This window comes from Mixophyes fleayi, chromosome 9 (genome assembly GCF_038048845.1).
Source record: "Mixophyes fleayi isolate aMixFle1 chromosome 9, aMixFle1.hap1, whole genome shotgun sequence".
In the NCBI taxonomy this organism is placed as follows: Eukaryota; Metazoa; Chordata; class Amphibia; order Anura; family Limnodynastidae; genus Mixophyes; species Mixophyes fleayi.
Genome location: NC_134410.1, coordinates 16,984,582 through 17,009,122, shown reverse-complemented (window position 1 = coordinate 17,009,122; position 24,541 = coordinate 16,984,582). Strand labels below are relative to the sequence as shown.

Here is a 24,541-nt window from a genome sequence, read left to right as displayed (position 1 = left end):
ACTATCCCAACTTTTTTACAAGTAACAGGGCTTCAGCCGGGGTAGTGATGCCACGCCCTCTTTGGTGTGATTGGCCGCCGGCATCACGCCTTTCCTTACTAGCGCACACATAGGGAGGGGGGAGGAGTTACTGCCTCTTTACGCCACATCCCTTTGTGAGTGACAGGTGTTGTCGGCCTAAAATACGATTGGTGGATAACTCTTAACCACGCCCCCTCGCCTGCAGACTCTGCAGCTCGCAGCTGATGCTGACACGTTCTCTAGAATAAACTTGACATGCGCACAATGTGACAAGGGGGTTTGGTGTTGCTATCTTGGTTGCTAAGGGGGAGGAGGGAGAATCATGGCGGAGACTTCAGTGGTGGTGGTTCCCGGGTCTGGACTCTAGAGCCCGCCTGTGAGAGAGCAGACAGGGTGAGTGTGTATTCATAGCGGAGGGGAGGTAAGACACAATGATACACTGAATATTCTTGTTGATCATATGGGACTGACACAGAGAACTCTGAATCCTGCTTAAACTGCATCATTAACAGGTGCTAGGGTAACCTGCGACTCTCAAGGCGTAGCACTACAAGTCTCAGCATGTCCTGCCACAGGGATCAGTAGACTAAATGTTATTGCTGACTTGGCCAACCTGGGACTACAAGTACCAGCATGCCCTGCCAGCTAGCTGCTGGAGATCTAATGGCAAAGCATGCTGGTATTTGTAGTTGTACAACACCTAGTGAGCCACAGGTTGGTTAGTGCAGAATTTGTACATCTTTTTGTAATTTCACAACATAATGTTTACATTGTCCATTTACACAGATGGACAATGTGAGAAATGTCATTATAATGAGTCTACTTTTCATGGACATTTTTACCTATAATGAGTTGTAAAATAGAATTTATGATGATCTGAATGTCTATGTTACATAAAATTCACTTGTACAGTTGCTCCTGATTGCAAGCACATGTTCTCGCATACGCAACTTTCATCACTAGTAATTGGCACTTACACACAATCTGTAGTTGGTGCAAGTGAGCATAGTGTAAAACATGTACCTTTGAGATACCCAAAGCTTGATTTGGATGCTGCTGTGTGCGCTTGAGTTTTTCACGTCCTTACTGTAAATTGACTACGTTCATTCGCCCATGAAATCATAGGCTGCAGTAAGGGTCTTTGCATGCACAGCGATTTTATGCAAATATCAACATTTACACGCCTTAATGTATCAGTCCTAATATCTGCATTGTTGACAGGTGAATGGAGGACACATGTTATACTAAAGTGGATTATGGAGCAGAGACAGCCATGTCTGCTTCGTAGTAAGGAGGTCACAAGAACTGCATGACCATCTCTTCATAGAGATCAATGATCTCTTAATTCAATATCCATCGCGCCTCTCCTCACTTGTCAAAAAGGAAAGGAGGAGAGATGGAATAAGAAGAAGCCGTGTGTACATAGCCTTGTGTGGATCCCATCTACAGTTTATTAGGTATACAAAACAAAAAGACAGTTGTCAGCGCTTATCCTTTACACTGCATATCTGTGTATCTAGCAAATTGAAAACATGAGGTATTGGTTCATACTTTTATCAAAACATTTAAGCCTGCATCCCAGGGTCAAGGGCACCTCATTATATGCAGGGCCTACACTGACCTATGTGCTTTAAACACCATTAGAATGCAGTTAAAATCAGATGCACTCAGTCTATTAGGTGTAGTGAGGGATTGATTATTATGTCTAGTGTTCTTGCATAGTTCTGACAGGCTCTGGAGAAGATCATTTACTTATCTCCTACACAGGGCCATAACTAGGGCTGTGCGACAGGGGGCGACCGCCCAGGGCGCAACGCTGAAGGGGGAGGCGCAATTTAGCAATATTGATTGGAGATGTTTCAGATTCTAGCTGTCATTTTGTAGAATGTACTAAATAAATGATAACTGGAATCTGATTGGTTGCCACAGGCAACATCTCCACTTTTTCAAACCCGCAGTTTAGTAAATATAGCCCTAAGTATGTTAAGATGCGAAAAATCCTTCATTGGGATCACATTAGTCCCTGTCTATGTGTAGCTGGGTGTTAAAATCTTTTAGCTTATCCTGTTCCAATTTAGGAAAGTATGTTTCACATATTTTAGTGTAATCTATTGCAAAGCCTAAAGTTATTACAGACTTTACAGAGAAAACATTGAAAATCATAATGACATAAATAACAAAATAGTTTGACATGCATGCTACTTTATAAATCAAACAAGCCCACAAAATAGTTTTTCAAGTAACTTACTTGTAAATTCAAATTAGCTTGGTTCAACTTTGTTTTTGATGAATCAGCTCCCACTATGAATGATACAAAAAATGCTGTATTCAGAAACGCTGTTGATACTAAGTAATGTGGAAAATGCACATCTAAAAAGCTTGGAGATAAAAAAAAAAAAAAAAAAAAACAATTTTAAGCATGATTATTTAAGATTACGAAAAGTATTAAAGAATAACTGCACACAAAAAAAATTCTGCTATAAATCCCCCCCCTGCTCTCAACTAGTTGGGATTTGAAAGTCTGGGATCCCTGAAGTATTTGAGAATCTATCCCCTGCTGGAACTTAGATTGCCGTTATTGTTTAGATCTCTCAGCCTGGAGTTCGAAAGTGACCTGCAAATTCCTATTCTCAATGTTTCTGATTAATGTGTCAATAACAAATCAGTATCCACACGATCCTGCATTATCTAGACATCCTTATAGGCAGCGCGGTGGCGAAGTGGTTAGCACTTCTGCCTCACAGTGCTGGGGTCTTGCGTTCAATTCCCGACCATGGCCTTATCTGTGTGGAGTTTGTATGTTCTCCCCGTGTTTGCGTGGGTTTCCTTCCGGGTGCTCCGGTTTCCTCCCACACTCCAAAAACATACTGGTAGGTTAATTGGCTGCTATCAAAATTGACCCTAGAGACTCTTTCTCTGTCTGTGTGTGTATGTTAGGGAATTTAGACTGTAAGCTCCAATGGGGCAGGGACTGATGTGAGTGAGTTCGCTGCGGAATCAGTGGCGCTATATAAATAAATGGTGATGATGATGATCCTTGAATAATATCAAATATTAAAGCTAGTTTATAAAGGAGTGTTTTGTAGTGTTAGCAACCCGCCTGCAGTTCACCATTGTCAGGAGACCTTTAATGCATCCTGTAAAAGCAAGTTCTTTAATTGTGTGACTGAATAATATCTACAATACCCATTGTCTTCTATTCCTGTGTGTTTAATGACACATTTTTTTATGTTGATTGTTGGCGTGGAAGCTTTAGCAGTAATAGACTTCACACCATGTGTCACTTTTTGTTGCTTTAGAAATAAAAGCTAATACTTGTATTCTTTAACAGTATATTGAAGAGTAATGGAGAAGAGAACATTAAATCCTCCTTCCGTGTTCCTGGCTCCCAAGGGAGTGGGTGAGTGTCAGGAACAATGGCGGGTGACTGTACCTAACACTCAGCTATTGGTATTGAAATTCCTTTCAGTGGTAGATCTTACTTTAACTTGGCGTTTATAACTGATGAAGTTGGTTGTAGGTGAAAAGGGGCTTATTCTCTGAAGCTAGACGCATGGTGATTGGATCATCGTAACTGGTTAAAATGACTATCCATCCAATGATCGTTATGAATGATATAATCTAATTGGTTGGAAAATGGTTGGAGGCGGTGCTTACTTTCAAACTGAAGTTTGTGAATTATATGGAACAATGTTCCTCCTTCCGTAAAGTAAAAAGTATATAGGAGAATCCTCTGAGTTCTATGACATGTATAATAAACCTGCAGCCATTATATGATGGTGGAACTCCTTGGTGCCTTCTGATAAATATATATTATACATTACTTGATAACTCTGCTGTATACTGGACTTTCAATGGCTTTCATCCTTCTAGTCATTGATTTCACACATTTGATATTTTACATCATTATATGTTTCCTTGTTCCTCTTGGCATCTCCCCCTACCTGGACATTGACCCGTGCCCATTCTCCTGTGCAGGGCACACTGGGCTCATCCCGCCATCTCACTTTGAAACTCGTCGACAGATACCGGCTCCCTTCCCGTCTGTGCCACCCCCAGCACAACCTGCTGTTTCTGAGCCCTGGGACGAACTGGCAAAAGAGTTGGCAAAGCTGAAACAGGAGAACGAGGAGCTAAACAAGAGACCAGACAGAGGAGATGGAACCAGAGCCAGGTATCCAAAACATTAGCTGAGAGTCAGATATTCGCATGCCTTCAATATAGTGACTAATGTTGTGTCTTACATTGTAATGATTGTGATCATGTCAGGTCCTGTTTTGTTTGTAGAGTTTTCCATATTTCCCAATTGTTCAATCCATCTCTTTTCCCCTGAATCCCCTGCAACTCACATTTATTTTCGTTCTCTAATCTCCTTTCAATCCCATTGGACTCCTTAAGCTTCATTCTTACATTATTTTATTTTCTCACGTGTTCCACTGGGGGAAACCGACTTTAATCCAGAGATTTCTTAGTGATTTTTCCCCATCAGCAGGGTAGCAGTTCACATAGGTTACCGGCACATGGAAGGATACAGCGTAGATACTTGTATTGCTTTAATGGTTTACAGATTCTTGAGGTTAAATCATAACATTGTAGCTGACATACAAAGTAATGACTAATTTTAGCTTCTGGTCTATAAACAAAGTATTTTCATCAAACCATCATCATCATCACCATTTATTTATATAGCGCCACTGATTCCGCAGCGCTGTGCAGAGAACTCGCTCACATCAGTCCCTGCCCCATTGGGGCTTACAGTCTAAATTCCCTAACACACACACCCACACACACAGACTAGGGTCAATTTGTTAGTAGCCAATTAACCTACCAATATGTTTTTGGAGTGTGGGAGGAAACCGGAGCACTCGGAGGAAACCCACGCAAACACAGGGAGAACATACAAACTCCTCACAGATAAGGCCATGGTCAGGAATTGAACTCATGAACCCAGTGCTGTAAGGCAGAAGTGCTAACCACTAAGCCACCGTGCTGCCCCATAAACTACATAAACCATAGACTACATCTTATCAGTGCCTCCTAAACACTATCAAGGCCTCAGAATGTAACGTAGGCTGGGTTCACACTACTGGTTTTTCACCCGATAATCAGGCCAATCACGCGATAACCGATTGGTCTGATATTGCGTTATTGTGTACTCTCCAACGATGAATGATTATCGTTCCGAAGCACACCGTATCGTTTGGTTTTATTAACGGACTAAAAACAATTGGTAAACGGTGGAATGAAGGCGTTCCAGTTCTGCAGTGTGTATGCACTCAGGACCGGCAATGTCTATAGATCTCTGTGGAGTACCAATCTTTTTCTGCCGATAGATATTACAGATGAAGATCACAGTTCTGATGGTAAATGGAGTAAAACGTGTATAGTGTGTACACATGAGTCGTCGTGCTGATCGGGACTATCAGCCGTTGGTAAAATCGTTAACGATATCGCATCTGGAGAAATTTTCTGTAGTTTGGACCCACCCTTATAAAGATTTTATATAATCTGTACAAGGTCAGACAGACATGACTTTCTTTGATTTTTCCTTTGGCTTTAGTTGAAGTCCTATGACATAACCCTTTATCGTCACTACAGCCAGTGACCAGCCTTTATAGATCTATTGATGTCATGAGCAGGGTCCTCTACCCTATGTCTCATGTCTGCCCAGTCTCCGTCCTCCTCTCTGTCCCTGTTTTGACTTGTTTTGTTAATTGCATCCATTCACTTATTCCTCTGCTTATCTGTATCCATTGTTCTTATCTGTATGTACTTATATAGTGTTGTTGTATGTTGTATCCTACTATGTACGGCTCTGTGGGAGCCTTGTGGAACCTTATAAATAAAACATAATAATGCATTCTTAAGCTGGGTACACACTACAGAAATTGCGACCAACTTTTTATGCCGAGCGATTTTACATGCGACCGATGGTCCGATCGCTTGGTCCATGGACTGCATACACACTAGCTTTGTTTAGGACGATAAAGGGAAGAGCGGACGTCCCTTTAGCGACTTTTTACAGCCATGTTGTCCTGAGCAATGACTGTAATTTCGTACTCACAGTTGTGGATCGGTCGGAAACTTACACACACTACACAGCGGAAACGAGATTGGAACGAAAATATTAAACGGTACGACCAATCAAATGAGGCGACAATCGTCCATTTGGGCAGACTTTCGACCATCGTATCACTGCACACACTGACCCGACTTTTGAACGAGCGGTCGTATGTCGGCTGTTTGAGCCGATTATTGGACGAAAACAGTGTAGTGTGTACCCAGCTTTACAAGTACAATCAGTAACAGTACCTTCTGGGGTTATATAAGATGATTCGGGGAGTATTTCCCTGCTAAAGCTGGGAAATGCCTCGGTCACAAAGTGCCCAGGTATACTTGTTTCCTGCTCTCTATTTCTGGAACCGAGTTCTGTTCCTGGATTACTGAATGACAGCCCCAGTCTATATAACATTAGATCACCAGGGTTTGACACACACCACACCAAGGCCTCTGTGTCTATATGTAAATGTTCCTATCCATATGCTGCTGTTTTACCCAGGTCTCTGGACCGTCGTCCTCCGGACGTTCCACCCTCTGAGTCTCGGGCCCTGGAGATTATTGCCCATCAGATGCGAGAAATGCAGAAACTAGAGCTGGCGGTAGCTGATGCCCAAGATAAAGAGGAGGAGCTGCGGAGGCTGGCACAGGAAGTACAGGCATTAAAGCTGGTTGTCACGGAGGCTGGGCAGGCGGAGGAGAGGAGGAAGGAAGAGGAGGACAGGAGGAGACAGGTGGAGGAGTCTGTGGAACAGCAGCGGCTGGAAGAGGCAGGTGACCAGGGGGGGGGGCTGGGTGTCTGCCCTTATGTAACGATGAGTGTGAGATTTCATGCACTGAGCAAAGATAGAATGTGGGTGTATTCACTTATGTGAAAACTGGTGCACAAAATGTTGTAACCCATAGTAATCCGTCAGGTTCTGTCAATATTATTGTGCGGCTTAACAAAAAAAAAAAAGGGGGGGCAATCACCTGATTGGTCCCTTTGGCTTCTGTGCACAATTTTGTATAACTTTCCCCAGTTTGCTATAGAACCTGTAATTTATCTCTTTGGATCTTGTCTCAGCTTCGTTTATTGTCTGAGAGTCACAAGATGGAGTTGGATACTTTGAGGAGCAGAATACATGTGCTGGAAATGGAGCTACAGGAAGTACAGGAGCGGAAAACACAGGAAGTGTCAGGACTAAGGGAAGAGCTTCAAGCAGCCAATCACAATAAGGAATCGGTGGAAGCACAGTTGAGGTATGATATATATGTAACCAGTGCTGTCTTGTTTATCTCCTGGTTTGTTCTGATAAAATAGACTTTCTAGTGAGAGCAGCCTGGTCAATGACCGGTGTGAATCCGCTTTACGCAGCTGTGAATAAAGTCATTTGCAAAAATGCAGCCAGGACAGTTAAGACCAACGTGCGTGCGTGCGTGCGTGCGTGCGTGTGTGTGTGTGTGTGTGTGAACAAAAGAATAGACTGTCCAGCGCTCTGAAGCAAATAATCTAAATCGCTATGTGTCCGTATACAGTCAAGTCCATAAATATTGGGACATCAACACAATTCTCATATTTTGGGCTTTATATACTACCACAATGGATTTGAAATCAAGCTAACAAGATGTGCTTTAACTGCAGACTTTCAGCTTTAATTTGAGGGAATTTACATTCAAATCAGGTGAACGGTGTAGGAATTACAACGGTTTCTATATGTGCCTCCCACTTTTTAAGGGACCAAAAGTAATGGGACAAACTAAACAATCCTACATAAAACTTTCACTTTTTAATACTTTATTGCAAATCCTTTGCAGGCAATTACAGCTTGAAGTCTGGAACACATAGACATCACCATACGCTGGGTTTCATCCCTGGTGATGCTCTGCCAGGCCTCTACTGCAAATGTCTTCAGTTCCTGCTTGTTCTTGGGGCATTTTCCCTTCAGTTTTGTCTTCATCAAGTGAAATGCATGCTCAATCGGATTCAAGTCAGGTGATTGACTTGGCCATTGCATAACATTCCACTTGTTAGCTTTAAAAAACTCTTTGGTTGCTTTTGCAGTATGCATCTGCACTGTGAGGCGCCGTCCAATGAGTTCTGAAGCATTTGATTGAATATGAGCAGATAATCTTGCCCGAAACACTTCAGAATTCATCCTGGTGCTTTTGCCAGCAGTCACATCATCAATAAATACCAGTTCCATTGGCAGCCATACATGCCCACGCCATGACACTACCACCACCATGCTTCACTGATAAGGTGGTATGTTTTGGATCATGAGCAGTTCCTTTTCTTCTCCATACTCTTCTCTTCCCATCACTCTGGTACAAGTTGATCTTTGTCTCATCTGTCCATAGGGAAATGTTGTTCCAGAACTGTAATGGCTTTTTTGATGTTGTTTGGCAAACTCTAATCTGGTCTTCCTGTTTTTGTGGCTCACAAATGGTTTACATCTTGTGGTGAACCCTCTATATTCACTCTTGTGAAGTCTTCTCTTGATTGTTGACTTTGACACATATACACCTACCTCCTGGAGACTGTTCTTGATTTGGCCAACTGTTGTGAAGGGGTTTTTCTTCACCAGGGAAAAATTTCTTCTGTCATCCACCACAGTTGTTTTCCGTAGTCTTCCGGGTCTTTTGGTGTTGCTGAGCTCTCCGGTGCGTTCTTTCTTTTTAAGAATGTTCCAAACAGTTGATTTGGCCACACCTAGGGGTAAATGTATGAATCTCCGGATTCTTCATCTCCGGCGTGTTCAGCCTCTTCAGCGCTTAAATTTAAAGCGGCGCTGCCTTGTAAAGGGAAACTTCCCTTTACAAAGCAGCGCCGCTTTAAATTTAAGCGCTGAAGAGGCTGAACACGCCGGAGATGAAGAATCCGGAGATTCATACATTTACCCCCTAATGTTTTTGCTATATCTCTGATGGGTTTGTTTTGATTTTTCAGCCTAATGATGGCTTGCTTCACTGATAGTGACAGCTCTTTGGATCTCATATTGAGAGTCGACAGCAACAGATTCCAAATGCAAATTTCACACCTAGAATCAACTCCAGACCTTTTACCTGCTTAATTGATGATGAAATTACGAGGGAATAGCCCACACATGTCCATGAAATAGGTTTTGAGTCGATTGTCCCATTACTTTTGGTCCCTTAAAAAGTGGGAGGCAAATATAGAAACCGTTGTAATTCCTACACTGTTCACCTGATTTGGATGTAAATTCCCTCAAATTAAAGCTGAAAGTCTGCAGTTGAAGCACATCTTGTTAGTTTGATTTCAAATCCATTGTGGTGGTGTATAGTGCCCAAAATATGAGAATTGTGTCGATGTCCCAATATCTATGGACTTTACTGTATACATAAGTAGGAGCTTTTTGTGCATAATCACTGTTCTCCACATGCAATGCTTTCAAATGAAGTAGAAAAAATATTCAGTAGCGCTGAACTTGGGTCTTTAGGAACTTTATTTTTGTACATGTGTCTATAGTGAAAGCTGTTACTAAATCTAATCTACTGGTGAGCTTAAACGACAGCACTACTAATAACATTCAGGAACAGATCTATGTCTAGCTGCCCATACACATCAGACTGGAAGATGGCCGCCATAATTTTGTCTGATATTTGAAGGGATCCGGCTGTCCAGCTGTGGCGTACGATTGGCTCTTGTGTGTCTGGCATTAACAACAGTAGCCAATGAGAGCAGAACCTAATTTGAGACTGTAATAATGGGACTGAAGGTGATAGTTTTTCTGTGCACTGCAGACTTCATACCGGTAACCCAGTAAAGGACACCACAGCCATCTTTTAGACTGGCAATGTGAATACCAGGCAGACATGGCAATGTTTGCATATATTGTAGATGTAATTAGTAGCCCTTTTTACATAAAGCATTTGTCTGCTATTTTAGATTTTGGCTGATTTCTGATTACATTTGCAATGTGATTATAATGAATTTGTAAAAAAAATGTTTAACCAAAGTCCCCTCCCATTATGAGAAAAAGGGCAAATCAGTAAAAAAATTATCCACTATGTTATATAATGATAATTGGAACCATTTACAGTACAGAATTTAACAACTACAATAAATGGATACATTTATCAGGAATGAGCCTGTGATTGTCTAAGCCTGGTGGAATCATTGGGTTACCCGTTACTGCTAACCTATAGTATAAACAAAATATGGAACGTATTGTTACATATACCAAAAACCCAGGAAAATGTAGTTCTTCTTTCCAAGATGTGGCAATCTAGATGTTGGAAATGCCTCGTGACACTTATAAAACTCCATTGTCCTCTGTCACCTCTAGTCAGTCACACCAAGAGCTGGATATCCAGAATACCCTGGTGCAGAAACTGAGGACGTACATTGGAGAGCTCGTTCCAGATAATCGACAAGCGGATGAGCAGAAGAAGGAGAGGGCGGAACTGAAGAACACAATACAGGTTAGACTTGGCATTGGTAAATTGGTAATATTCCTGTAATATATGGTATTTATATGTGTGTGTATGTGGCCATTTCTAGACTCTGGAGAAGGAGCGCGGTGCTCTGCAGACCTCTATGTCGCTCCTTCAGACCCGTCTGTCATCCCTCACACACATCTTGTCCCTGCAGGAGAGCGATCTGTGTAAAAAGACAGTAAGTAGAATTTGAGTTGAACACTCTTCTTCTTTTTCCCCACTAAGGTACCTGTAACCTATACTCTTCTTTAGGGTCCAGTCTCTAATGTATGTCCTGGGGCTAGATTTACTAAACTGCGGGTTTGAAAAAGTGGAGATGTTGCCTATAGCAACCAATCAGATTCTAGTTAGCATTTATTTAGTACATTCTACAAAATGTCAGAATCTGATTGGTTGCTATAGGCAACATCTCCACTTTTTCAAAACGGCAGTTTAGTAAATATACCCCCTGGTCTGTTCTGATGCAGTCTTATTTGGGCTAATTCAACATACTGTGAATGACAATGTTACTAAAGCAGTAACTATTCTAATAGAAAGGTTCTCCCTGGCTGTTAGGGCACCCACACAGACGGGCAGAAGACCCAGTTGTTGCTGAAACGGTGGAGGGAGAAAGTTTTCAGTTTGATGGTGCAGCTCAAATCAGAAGATATCAACAAGGAGAGTGATGACCGGAAGATGAGAGAGAAGGTGAGCTGTGGGGTAAAAGGTAAATGCAGGAGGGAGTCTGCTTAAAGTACCAGTGGGTGTTAGGATCACGGCTAGCTGATAAGTTTTTAGAACCGGACCAGCCGTCTTTCCCGTAGAACAAGATGCGTTTGGAGGTACTCAGATGCCCCCAGGACTTAACTCTATGGTAGTAGAACCTTATCAGGGTAACCGCAGCACAAGGTAAGTAATCTGATTACTGGAGGCAGAAACCAGGGACAGGTCTAGGTTGTGGGTCCGTAGCAAGCAGGAAAGTCAATAACAAGCTGAAGGTCAGGGCAGGTAGCAAACATGGAGAATCCGGAGCACAGGCAAAAAGGTCAAAGGGCACAGGCAAACATGCATGGTCAGAAAGCAAGCCGAAGTCACAACAGAGAGTCAGGTCACAGATAACAAGTATCCTGGGAACAGAAAGCTGGTCAGTAAAACGTGCAGCAGACAGAACGCTATAACCAGCAGGGAGGCTAAGCCCTCCCTGCCTTAAATACATTGACGGGTCAATGAGAAACAAGGGTGCACAGATCATAATAATTAGACTCAGGGGGCTGCTTAATAATAATTCAATTGCGCACGCGCCCGGCTGTTGGACATCCCTGGACTTGGCGTTATTTGCAAAGAGGGTCCCAACCGTTGCCCTGGTAACGGCCGGGTAGGAAAGGAAAGTGAGTGGAGGCAGTGAGTCGCGGCATCTTGGGTCACCGCCGCGGCTCGTGAAATTGTGATTATAAGTGTATTTTTTGTTGAGTGCAAATCAGTGTACAGTAATAGGGGCAGCATTGTGACTTAGTAGTAAGCACTTCTGTCCCACAGCGCTGGGGTCATCTTATCCGTGTGGAGTTTGCATGTTCTCCCCATGTTTGCGTGGGTTTCCTCTCACACTTTAAAAACCTAATAGTAGGTTAACTGGCTGCTATCAAATTAACTAGTCTCTGTTCTGTCTCTGTGTGTGTGTGTATGTTAGGGAATTTAGACTATAAGCTCCAATGGAGCAGGGACTGATGTGAGCGATAAATATTCTCTGTACAGCGCTGCAGAATTGGTGGCGCTATATAAATAAATGATGATGATTCTCAGATTTTTTTCTCTGCACTGTTTCTTGTTTTTTTGTACCAAACCAGATCTGTTCTCTGGATAATGCCCTACAAGAGAGTAATCAGCAGTTGGCCCTCTACTCGCATACCATGCAGGACCGCACAGCCGAGCTAGAAATGGAAAGGGTCCAAAACAAGGTGAGGAAGATGCGTGTGGAGTCACTGGTGTCCCAGCATGAATGTAGCTTCTGTAATACAGTCAGTGACCACATGGGGAAGGTGTGCTAAGCTCACAGCTGTGAGTCACCTGGGAAGAGTCACTCTTGGCCATGGTGTCTCTGTGCTATTAATAAAAATATTTTTTTATAGTAAGTCCCATTTCTTTATAGTGTTTGCAGGACAAGCTGGCGGCTGCACATGCTACATCCTCACAGCTGTCCAGCATGACCGAAACAGCAGAACAGACTGTGCTACTGCTAAAGCAAATGATTGACAGGTATGAGTGTTTCTCTGTCCACATTTATTGTGAGGCTGCATTAACCACACGGCTACAAAACTCCCCATCACATAATATATATATATAAACAGAAATCAAAGTATGGAGGAAAAAGACAATAAGGATTACTTATAAGTGGCAAACAGCGCACAGTCAGATGTGGGCCTATTTATCCACCAAGCGCATTTCAAGGTGATCATCCAATTCCTGGTCTTTGGACCTGACCATAGATAATCGGGTTTGCTGATCCATCATAGAGAAAAGATTAACTAAAGCCCCAGTCATTGATTTTAACTTCTACATTTTTCTCAGATAATTCTGCTGACCTTAAGCTTAATATAGATCTTAAATGAATCATGAAAGTGAGAGGACATTGGGTACTGTCTTCAAACACAAAAGAAATAGAAACGAACATGAAATGAGTTTCTTGCTGCAGCGTAAGAGAGCACAGTTGTCTGTAAGGTAGATGCATCCCTGCTTTTAGCATCGGAAAGTAAGAGGAGGGAGTACCCTAATATTTTATTAATGCCACATTTATTCACTAAATATAGAACTTACTACATAATGTTTGTAAGACACCTTTTCCCCAAGGTAGCTGGATCAAGGGGGCTCAAAAAATGGTTTGGGAGAAATTCTGACTCGGCGGCTTTCTCAGAACATGTTGGATGGCAGCTGGTGATGCGGCTCGTCCAATCACAGGCATTTGCTGAATTTACTAATTCACACTTCAGGCTGTAAACCCTGGAGCATGACGAGACTGCAGTGTCGATAGGAGCAAGTCCTCCTTCACCACATGAGTCCCGGCCACAGGAACCCTCCAGGTCTGCTAATTAGGGTCAGAAATAAAATTGTCATGGAGTTCTGTAACCACACTCGGTGTTAGCTCGGTGTATAATGTGTGAAAGGGCCTGAGCACTTCTGCTTCTAATTCAGTCAGGTCGCTGTGTTGTTTCTGTGACATCACCGGGATTGCCTTAGGTTTGGGGAAGATTGTACAGAGGAAGTCAAGATCCGATGACACCTAAAACAGACTCTTTATGTAATCAGAAGGATACATATTTGGGCTAGGATTTATTGAGTAAAAGGAACTAGGGGAATAATTGTGGGAAATGGATGTTTTTGCCAATTTTCCCTATATAATCCCTGTAAAATAAAATATTCTATTCAACCAAAAGGAAGCTCTATAAATTACGAAATAGTAAAAAATAATTTTAGACTTCTTACAGGCGCACAAAATCACCACAGCAGCCCTTCCTTTCAGAGTAGGGTCACCGCCTACATCAAATGACAAATACCCAAAAGAGAACAAAGGATAATAGGCACCTACTAATATCAATGCACATAAGTAACAAAATGTATCAAATTCTCATAGGCAATGTCTATAAAGTAACTTTCTCTGTATCCAATCCAAGACAGGAAGAGAAGTTAGGACAAGCAGTCCACAGTGGTAGGGATATAGCTTTTTGTCACTAGTCCCGTTCAAAGAGTAATGAGAAGATTCTTCCAAGAATACCACTAACTTCTTAACTCTCTCGTAGAGATATAGTCCACTCACGCTGACCCCTTTCTGTGTGTGGAATCTCACCACAGGACTAAAGAGAGTAAATTCAACCTGGTCCGAATATCTGTATGTCTATGTGTGGCGTTGCTAAGGAAGTGATATATGTTTTTACATCTATACAAGTTTTTATATGTGAGTGGAATAAATATCTATGGTTTGTTTTTTTTAAATCAAATCAACAGTATTGCACTATGTGTGTGTTCTTTTCCTTTCTTTGTCCTATGTTTGGGTTGAATTTACCCTCTTTACTCCCGTGGTGAGATTCCACACAGAAAAAAGGTCAGCGTGAGTGGACTATATATCTACGAGAGAGTTAAAAAGTTGGTGCTATTCTTGGAAAAATCTTCTCGTTTTTTGACCGGGACTGATGAGAAAAAGCTATATCCATAACAATGTGGACTGCTTGTCCTAACTTCTCTTCTTGTCTCGGATTGGATACAGAGAAAAGGACGAAATAAATCAATATAAAAGTAATTTGTGTATATAAGACATAAGGTGAGATAGCCAATTGCCATAACAGGGAAATTTTCCTGGTCAGGGGTGGGACCATCCAGTGGGCCCACCATAACTGGCTCTCTGACCATTTAAAACCGCACACAGATATTGGTGATTGATCACAATATATCTCAACAATAAAGTCCTCTATTAAAAACCCATTTCAAGCTCCTTTGTAGTATGCCTTCTGAGGCGTGGATATGGTAATCCCCATCTACTGTAACAAGTATTCCAGCATTGCACGTTATAGGTACTGTCCATGAACAATGGTTTATGAATATCACTTGTACTGTCAGCTTTGTGCAGGTGATGTCCGCACAGGAACACTCCTTCCGGGGGGCGCTGCAGCGCCTGGTAACACTGGGCCAGCGGGTCTCATTTGCTGCCAAGAGGGTGGACACTATACAGGGTAAGAGTGGTAATAATTATGTTGTGAAATGGGGCAATATTGATCTGTGCCAACTGTTCATCGTTTTGCATTAACTATGTGTTTAATTATGTAAGTTTTTCTTCCCAGTGATGTTATAGGGAGGTTATATTGGTAAGAACAAGTCTTAGGCACCATAAGGTAAGCAAGGCAGTAACCAGAGTTATAGTTGTGTCCGTACTGCAGTATAGTGTACAGCCTCTAAGTGACATCGCTCTGCAGTATGCAAAATGCTATGATAGAAAATTGCAGTGTAATAATTGGCATATTTATTATATTCAGCTGTAGTTTTGTAGACATCTGAAAGAGACGCACAGTGTTGTTGTCGTCGGTCGGTGCATTGTCCATTTCTCCTGTCGCATGGCGTCACCCTGACTTCTCTATACATTACCTCTATCAGGTTTGGTAGCACAAAGACTTGCTCTGGTGAAGTTGGAACAGGAGGAGCGACCCAGTGATACAGTGACAGAAGATGGTCTGTAAGTAGTCCAGCAAAAGGAGAGTTCAGTGACCCAGTATTCTGTGTCGGGCATGGGGGAAAACTAAGGGCTTGTGAAAGAGAGGACTGTTCTGAAGAGCAGAACGTAGACAGAGAGAGACAAAAGTGGCTGCAGAGTAGAAGACAGGATAGGGTCACTGACTAATCTATAGAATTACACAGAAAATTCCCCCAGCACACTGCTATAGCCAGCAACAGACCTGCCATTTCTACAGTAGATAAAAAATGCAAAAGTCTTAGTTGCACACATTTGCAAATGTATGTTAAAGCCACCCGCCACTCCACGGTGCTTTTTGCTAATAGGGTGGTCCTAACTCTAAACATTGAGTCCCATATATTTGGGCCATACATATATGTGTTTTTAAATTGAGAGTTAACTTACCAAAGAGGTACATCAGAAGCCTCCAAACAGCAATTCAGCGCCAGTACACCCCCTCAGCTACTGACACCAACATGCCTCTCAGACAAATACAGAAGTGGAAGTTGCTCAATCAATTTATAGGCTCATAGCAGGTGCCTTTCAAGCACCTGCTATGAGCCTACAAATTGATTGAGCAACTTCCACTTCTGTATTAATCTATAGAATTATCAGGAACACGAGAGGTAGTGTGCCCCATAGTACGGGCTCTGTGACACTGCTTACATGGTGTGAGACCGGCTACATTCTTGCAAAGGTTTCTAGTGATCCAGAAACCTGAATGACCCTCTCTTTACATCTGTAGACAGTGGATTCCCTGTCTTATTACAGTGAATGTGAACATTGTAGACGGGGTTTCTAGGAAGTTATGCACTGGGGGTAGAAAGCGCCCACCCTGACACTAATGTCCCCACAGCTGCCGTCCATCATATGAAGATCTGACGGCCGAGGTTAAGCTCTTAAACGAGGAGAGAGACCGTCTGAGTGCAGAGCTGAAGCGCGGGGTTCTAATTATTGAAGGGAAAGTGACAGAGACCAGAGAAAGATGTAAGTAAACCATTGTGTATAAAGTAGCCCCCTCGAGCTCTGTTCTGGCAGTGTGTCCATGTCCGGTACTTACTCCACGCTGCTCTGTGTAGTGGAAGCAGAAATAGAAGAATGTCATCAAACTACATCTCTTCTGCGCCATTCTCTCCACGAGACGGAAGAGAAAGAGAGAGCCTTGAGAGAACAAGTGGGAGAGCTTGAGAGGAGACTGCAGGAGGAATGTGAGACCACCACACAACTGAAGGGGCAACTGCTCGGCCAGAAGGGGGAGTATGAGAAAGGTAATAACTCCGTATAGAGGGCTTCATGTAGAACATTTGTGTAGTTACCCATAGTGTAGATGAAGAAGTGATCTCTACCACGTACAGTGTTAGTACATATAGTGTAGTGCAGATGATCCAGAGCCGTAACTAGGCTGTGCGAGAGGGCCGACCGCCCAGAGCGCATCGATGGAGGGGGGGCAGCGCAGTTTATGAATAATTTAGGTTAATTTGGTTAAAATTGAAAGCTAGGGGGGGCCGTAGTTTTCCTTCCTGCCCCAGGCACTAAAAGTTATGGTTCTGTGCAGGTCCATGTTGTGTCAGCTATACGTATGTTAAGTAATAGCAGAGAGGCCTCATGCACAATGTGGTGGTGTCTGCTATGTGTAAGGTACAAGTGTAGCACTGATGCCTTGAGTACTGACTGGCTGTATAGTGCCAGCTGTGTGTAATACCAGTACAGGAATAGCACCAAGGCCTTGAGTACTGACTGGCTGTATAGTGCCAGCTGTGTGTAATACCAGTACAGGAATAGCACCAAGGCCTTGTGTACTGACTGGCTGTATAGTGCCAGCTGTGTGTAATACCAGTACAGGAATAGCACCAAGGCCTTGAGTACTGACTGGCTGTATAGTGCCAGCTGTGTGTAATACCAGTACAGGAATAGCACCAAGGCCTTGAGTACTGACTGGCTGTATAGTGCCAGCTGTGTGTAATACCAGTACAGGAATAGCACCAAGGCCTTGTGTACTGACTGGCTGTATAGTGCCAGCTGTGTGTAATACCAGTACAGGAATAGCACCAAGGCCTTGAGTACCGACTGGCTGTATAGTGCCAGCTATGTGTAATACCAGTACAGGAATAGCACCAAGGCCTTGAGTACTGACTGGCTGTATAGTGCCAGCTGTGTGTAATACCAGTACAGGAATAGCACCAAGGCCTTGTGTACTGACTGGCTGTATAGTGCCAGCTGTGTGTAATACCAGTACAGGAATAGCACCAAGGCCTTGAGTACTGACTGGCTGTATAGTGCCAGCTGTGTGTAATACCAGTACAGGAATAGCACCAAGGCCTTGAGTACTGACTGGCTGTATAGTGCCAGCTGTGTGTAATACCAGTACAGGAATAGCACCAAGGCCTTGTGTACTGACTGGCTGTATAGTGCCAGCTATGTGTAATACCAGTACAGGAATAGCACCAAGGCCTTGAGTACCGACTGGCTGTATAGTGCCAGCTGTGTGTAATACCAGTACAGGAATAGCACCAAGGCCTTGAGTACTGACTGGCTGTATAGTGCCAGCTGTGTGTAATACCAGTACAGGAATAGCACTGGTTCTAGTTTTGCGTTTTGGTTTCAGAGCTACAAGATAAAGTGAGTGAAGTGGAGGAGAAGACAACTCAGCGGTTGTCTCAGATGGAGAAGCATCTACATGAGGCAAGACGAGAGCACACTAAAGCAGGTAATTCTATCACACATTATTCACTAAGAAATGATGCACTGGAACCAATCGGATATTGGCTTAATCAATCACAGAAATGAAAACAAGTATCTGATTGGTTGCTTTGGATTACTTGCAGATGAATGAGTATTATAATCTTGTGTGATAACCAACGCTGAATCTGTACAGTCACAGCATCCAGCACTGCACCCTCTCCTACTGCCAGTAATTATGATGTATTTATCACACTAATCCCATGCAGTTGTGGCTCTGCGGCAGACTGAGCGTCAGATGCAACGAGAGAAGACGCGGAGCCAGGAGACCATGCGGACTGTAGAAGACGCAGCTCGTTTGCGAGATGAGCAGCTGAGCAGGCAGCTACGGGAAGCAGAAAGGGACAAAAACCTTATGATTGTGAGTCTGTCTGTTTTATAGACTATTTCCATACCCTGCAAACAGCTTCTCCAGCACCACCCTCAAGATCCCCTTTTACTAATTTAGTCTGATAGCAAAATATTATGCTGTAACAATTTACAGCTAAAAATAAATATTCCAGGTTTTCTTAAAGAATACCTATTAATGAATGTGAAATATTAAAAATGAAATAGTGTCTAAAGCTTCTATTATCAATGCAGGTACTTCGCTGCCAACAAGGACTAAAGAAACTTTAGTTCTCTATAGTCCTTATAATGATGGTTACTGAACTTACATATGGGGACCAATTCAATTCAGCTGCGCTATTCTAGGAATATTACTACGGTAAAAGTGTGCAGTATTACCATTAGTACGATAATTTTAACGGATTTGGCTCGTAAGCAAAAATCCAGGTAAAAATTACCGTATTAACAGTAATCATTATCATCTATTTATATAGCGCCACTAATTTCGCAGCGCTGTACAGAGAACTCATTCACATCAGTCCCTGCCCGATTGGAGCTTACAATCTAAATCCCCTAACACACACACACACACACACACACACACACACACACACACACACACACACACACACACACCAAATTAATAGCAGCCAATTAACCGACCAGTATATTTTTGGAGTGTGGGAGGAAACCGGACCACCCAAAGGAAACCCACACAAACACGGGGAAAACATACAAACTCCACAAAGATAAGGCCACGGTTGGCAATCGAACTCATGTCCCCAGTGCTGTGAGACAGGTGTGCTAACCACTAAGCCACCGTGCTGCCCCTGTAATACAATTGGCGCCATGTTATTCTTATACTAACGTGGCCAAATTGAATCGGCCCCATGGTCTGCAGTCTACTAGCACTACTTCCGCTCGGCTTCATTTTCATTTTTGGCCGAAAAACTCCAGGCGCCTCTCAGCTGAATCTGTGTTAATAACACACCCTCGTTTTCCATCTTCTCCTAATATTGCAAAGTGCTTGTATGTTCTATATCAGCAAAGGGAGACCAATAAGTTAGCGTTAGATGTTATTAATATATAAATAAGAAGACTGTACACGTGTTCCTTCCAGGCCACACTCCGTCAGGAGGGATTGTTATCCACGTACCAGAAGACCCGGGCTGCTGCTGTTCAGCCCACAGAGGCCAACACCAACAAGGCACAGAGACCAGCAGAGGCTGCGGGATCTGGTTGCACGCCTGCGATTAGAGGTAAAGTAGATTCCACAGAAGCCTCCCGGACGTTCCCAGAGCTCAGAGACTTGCATAGAGAACTTGTCTTTGTGGCTGATTTTTCTTTTTGTAAATCCTGAAAACCGCAGACATTTTACTTGTCCCCTTGGGTAAAGATTGCGCTTTGTGACCTTTTTTTATGTCTGTTTTCATTCTTATTTTATGTGTAGAATCGATCTCCACCATGCTGGCCAATCTACAGAGCCTCGGAGCCACTTTACTTAGTGATGATGAGGATGAAGAAGAGTCTAACCACTAGAGGGCAGACGGCATGAAATGTTTAATGTTATCACACGTGTTTATATACTGGAAGATGTGTAGGATTAACTGGCTCAGAGCAATATATACTAACTCCAGATACTATAAAAAAGACAAATATATATATATATATATATATATATATATATATAATGTACTGAATGGGAACTTGCATACGTATGTAAATAAAGCTTTGTATAGAAATATTTATTTTTGTAAGTATTTACACAGTCCAGAGCATGGTATATTGTTACTGACTTATTAAACATGCCTTTGGCTTTACTATGATCCATCGGTGCCATTTTCTTCATTCTTTTTATTTATTTTTTTACACTTCCCCCTAATCTGTATGATGTCCAGGAAATGTAACCTATACGCACTGACTGGTATTTCATTGTTCATGATCATTAATCCCCATCTCTAGCTGCTTGTCCTATGGTAAGCAGAGGTAAGAAGTCAATATAATGTCAGTTACAGAATGGAGTAACAGACTGAATTACCTGAATACAGAGGCAGGCAATCAAAAGACCTAAAACTCCCCAGATGATCAGGGGATACCTTTTATTTTCATCGTGTGTAATGTGATTGTAGTGGGAATTCTCCACTGTAACTCAATGATGGTGGTCTCCAGCGAATGAATATTTCTCAGTCATCCAATCTGGGGGACACTGCTACCATGGAGTTGTATGAGGGTGCACGGAGTTGACACTAAAATAGTTAACTGCTGCTGGCTCCTTCTTTCTGCAACCCCTGCTTCTAGTTCGTTCACATCATCATGTAGAATGCATGAATACATAAAAAAAAGACACAAATAGAAGAAAAACATAGCATGATAACGTTTGACATGAAGTAGAAAAAAGTCCACCACCACTATCTGATGTGAAATGGTTCTCAGTAAATGATGTTAAGACAGCCAATTCCAGCTATGCACCTGTGATTCTTCCTTGTCTCTGCCCCTTTGGGTATATGCTTACATGTGGAAGCTCCAAGAGCAGAAATGCATTGGATTTTTAATTTGCAAGCTTTGATGCCCATGGGTCTCAATGCAGAATTTGAAATCAAATTGTGTTTTGTGTTTACTGCCTGTTTCCTCCCCCCTTTTTTCAGTTTGAGCTGCATGTATTTTCAGTTAATTTTTTGTGGTTACATATTAAATTAGACGTGTGTATTTTGAATATCCCTCTATGAATAAGGGATCATCTATATGATTTCCTTATAGACAAAAACGGGAGCGCAAGTGTATGTACTACTTTGTTTTTATTACTGTGATTTCCCAGTCCACTGGTGGAAAGTGTATTTTTCTGCCGGTGAAAGCTCCTAGGGCCAGACCACCTAGGTTTAGTTCCTTTTTGCAGTCCTTTCGAGGTCACACTTCTGGCAGAGTCAGGCGTCAGTGAGATGGACCTTGTTCATCCCGAGGGCAGTCTAGTCTCAAAGGGGAAGGGGATCCTTTCCCAGGTGGCGCTCGACTTCCAAGATCCTGGACAAGTCCCCAGCATGATGGGAACATCCCTCTTCTCGCAGCTGCTCGGGTGGGGGGGGCTGTCTGCAACTCTTCAGAGACCAGTGGGTGGTGTCTTCATGGGACAGCTGGATTTTGGGGATCATATCCAGAGGATACGTGATAGATCTTTTGGGTCCGGGTTCCCAAGCAGTTCTTCTCAACTTCTCTTTCTCGCTATGCTCTGAAACGAAGGGCCTTGACTCAGGCCATTGATTATCTTCTTTCAGCAGGAGTCGTTTGCAGAGCGCCGGATCTCCAGAAGGGTCGGTGGTTTTATTCAAATCTATTCCTGGTCCCAAAACAGGATGGGTCATTTCAGCCAATCTTGAATTTCAAGGGACTCAAATCAGCATTTGCAAGTAGACAAGTTCCGGATGGAATCGGTTTGCTCCGTCATCAATAGACTGGAACCCTTAGAGTTTTTGGCGTCGATAGGCGTCTTTGATGTCTATCTCCATGTTCCCATTTGAGAGGGGCATCAGTCTCTCCCTTGCCGATAAATGTCCTTTAATTGAAGGTGATCCTCCTGGCTCTTCAGGGGGAGCAATCTGCCTTTTTTCAGGGGGATGCCGACTCGAATTCAGTCGGACAACGCCACGGCGTTAACCAGCCAGGGCGGAACAGGAAACGCAGGTGCCATGGCAGTGGCGAATGAGATTTTGTCTTGGGCAGAAAGTTTAGTCCCAGCCATATCTGCAGTGTTCATACCGGGGGTGGACAACTGGGAAGCGGATTATTCGAGCAGGCATGCGATCCTCCCAAGAGAATGGTCCTTGCATCCTCAGGTTTTTCAGGATCTAGTCGACAGATGGGGCCTCCCCGGCATAGATTTGATGGCTTCTCGTCACAATTGCCATGTACCAAGGTTTTGCGCAAGGTCCAGGGATCCCTTGGCAGCGGCATTGGATGTAATGACCATGCATTGTGAATTTCAACTGGGATACCTGTTTCCTCACATTCCCATGATTCAGCGAGTACTTTGACGGGTGGCTATGAGAGGCCATCCAGTAATTCTGGTTGTGCCAAACTGCCCCAGGAGGGTTTGGTATGCCAATATTCGTCTGCTCATAGACAGTTCGGGTTGGCCTTTCTCTCAGGCCCAATTTACTGGAACCCTTTCATCATCCTCACTTTTAGTTAGCTTTAATGGCATGGCTGTTTAGGCTGGCATTTGGTGGGGAAAGGTGTTCTCTTCCGGTGACGTGCAGACCTTGATGAAGGCCAGGAAGCTGTCCTCGGCACGCATTTACCATAGGACGTGGCTGGCTTATGTTAAATGGTGTAATGCTCATTCTTGCCAGTCATCTTCTTTCTGTTTGTCTCGTTTATTAGTTTCTCCAGGATGGTTTGGATGTTGGGCTCAATCTTTGCTTGCTCAGGGTCCAGGTCTCTGCGTTATCTGTGTTTTTCCAGCGCCGTCTGGCTATTCTAGAAGTCAAGACCTTCCAAGGGGTGTTGCGCATTCAGCCTCCTTAAGTTCCGCTGATAGCACACTGGGATCTCAATTTGGTCCTGGGTGTTCTCCAGAAGCCACCTTTTGAACCTTTGCATTTGGCTGAACTCAGATTTGTGACTTGAAAGGTGGTATTCTTGTTAGCTATAGCGTCGACTCGCAGGGTCTCAGAACTTGGGAGATTATCGCGTAGGGCTCCCTATTTGATTTCTCATGAAGACAGGGCTCAGGGCAGTCTTGAGGACGGTGCCTTCTTTTCTGCCAAAAATTGTCTGGTTTCCACGTGAAGCAGGATATAGTGGTTCCTGCTTTCCGTGAGGGCTTTGTTAGCTGTGGGCTTTACGCACTTATGTGGATTAGTCCTCTGCTTAGCGTAAGACGGACTCTCTCTTTGTTTTGTATGACTCCCATAAGAGGGGGAAGACCATTGCCCGATGGATTACATCTATGATTCGGCAGGCTTATGTGAGTTCTAGCAGGCTGGTGCCAGATATGCTCGCAGCTCACCACGCGTTCCGTGGGGGCGTCCTGGGCTGGTTTGGTCCCTACATTTATCGTCTGGTAACAGCTCCAGCTTATGGTGGCTCTTGAGCACCTAAGGGGTAACCACTAGGATCATGCGCTGGGGACAGAAATATATCCTGGTGACATCAGCAGTGTTCATACAGGGGTAGAAAATTGAAAAGATTATTTTAGTAGACTCATCCTGGGGGTTGGTCTCAATCTGGGCATGTTCCATCAGATTGTGGTAAAATGGGGGCAACCAGATATTGACACGAGTGTCCTGATTGAAGCATAAGTTGGGGCGTTTTTGCTCATGAACCAGAGATCCACAGGCGTTCCTTGTAGACCCCATGACAATTCCAGTATTTTGGCTTGATCTGTTTCCTCTGTTGCTGAGAGCATCTTATAAAAAGAGAAAAGGTCCCAGTGTTTCTGGTGGTCACAGATTGGCCACGATTGTTGTGGTACACAGACATTCTGTGGATGGCAGTAGGCTCAGTATGGTGTCTTCCTCTAAGAGTTGCTGACTCAGGTGATAGTGGGCTCAGGCTCTGCCCATATTTCCCTGGTTTCTCCTTTTTTATTTTTCTACTCTTTGTACCATCTTGACAGTATAACATACATTCCTTTTAACGCCCGCCTCTGAGCACTCTAAAATTTTTCTATTTAATTCTTGTAAACAGTTGCCCAAAATTGTACCCTCTATGAGATGTCTGACTAGCATATTAAAAACAATATTTGCATTGATCAGCTTTATCTTGCTGCTC

The 24,541-nt window shown here is 43.2% G+C and overlaps 1 protein-coding gene across 3 annotated transcripts; it reads left to right on the top strand.

Annotated features, from left to right (window-relative positions):
• Positions 1-292: 292 nt before the first annotated feature.
• CCHCR1 (coiled-coil alpha-helical rod protein 1) lies at positions 293-20,601 on the top strand. Of its 3 annotated transcripts, none has more exons than XM_075186644.1 (18): positions 293-414; positions 3,353-3,421; positions 4,000-4,195; positions 6,581-6,848; positions 7,145-7,320; positions 10,368-10,503; positions 10,583-10,696; positions 11,074-11,205; positions 12,342-12,452; positions 12,644-12,750; positions 15,103-15,215; positions 15,634-15,712; positions 16,566-16,696; positions 16,789-16,977; positions 18,315-18,416; positions 18,658-18,809; positions 19,896-20,034; positions 20,226-20,601. In XM_075186644.1, exons 2-18 carry the CDS (start codon positions 3,367-3,369, stop codon positions 20,312-20,314), a joined length of 2,289 nt encoding a protein of 762 aa, XP_075042745.1. In that variant the 5' UTR covers positions 293-414; positions 3,353-3,366; the 3' UTR covers positions 20,315-20,601. The 3 variants fall into 3 exon arrangements, with proteins under 3 accessions (XP_075042745.1, XP_075042746.1, XP_075042747.1); XM_075186645.1 differs by lacking the exon at positions 293-414 and adding an exon at positions 1,458-1,478; XM_075186646.1 differs by lacking the exon at positions 293-414 and having other exon boundaries at positions 4,047-4,195.
• The last annotated feature ends 3,940 nt before the right edge of the window (positions 20,602-24,541 follow it).

Bases quoted from the DNA above. Each gene is read 5' to 3' on its own strand.
- CCHCR1 (XM_075186644.1), top strand. From the start codon at position 3,367: ATGGAGAAGAGAACATTAAATCCTCCTTCCGTGTTCCTGGCTCCCAAG. The intron at 12,453-12,643 runs GTGAGGAAGATG...ATTTCTTTATAG, and splicing joins TGGAAAGGGTCCAAAACAAG to TGTTTGCAGGACAAGCTGGC. The intron at 18,810-19,895 runs GTGAGTCTGTCT...TGTTCCTTCCAG, and splicing joins GGGACAAAAACCTTATGATT to GCCACACTCCGTCAGGAGGG.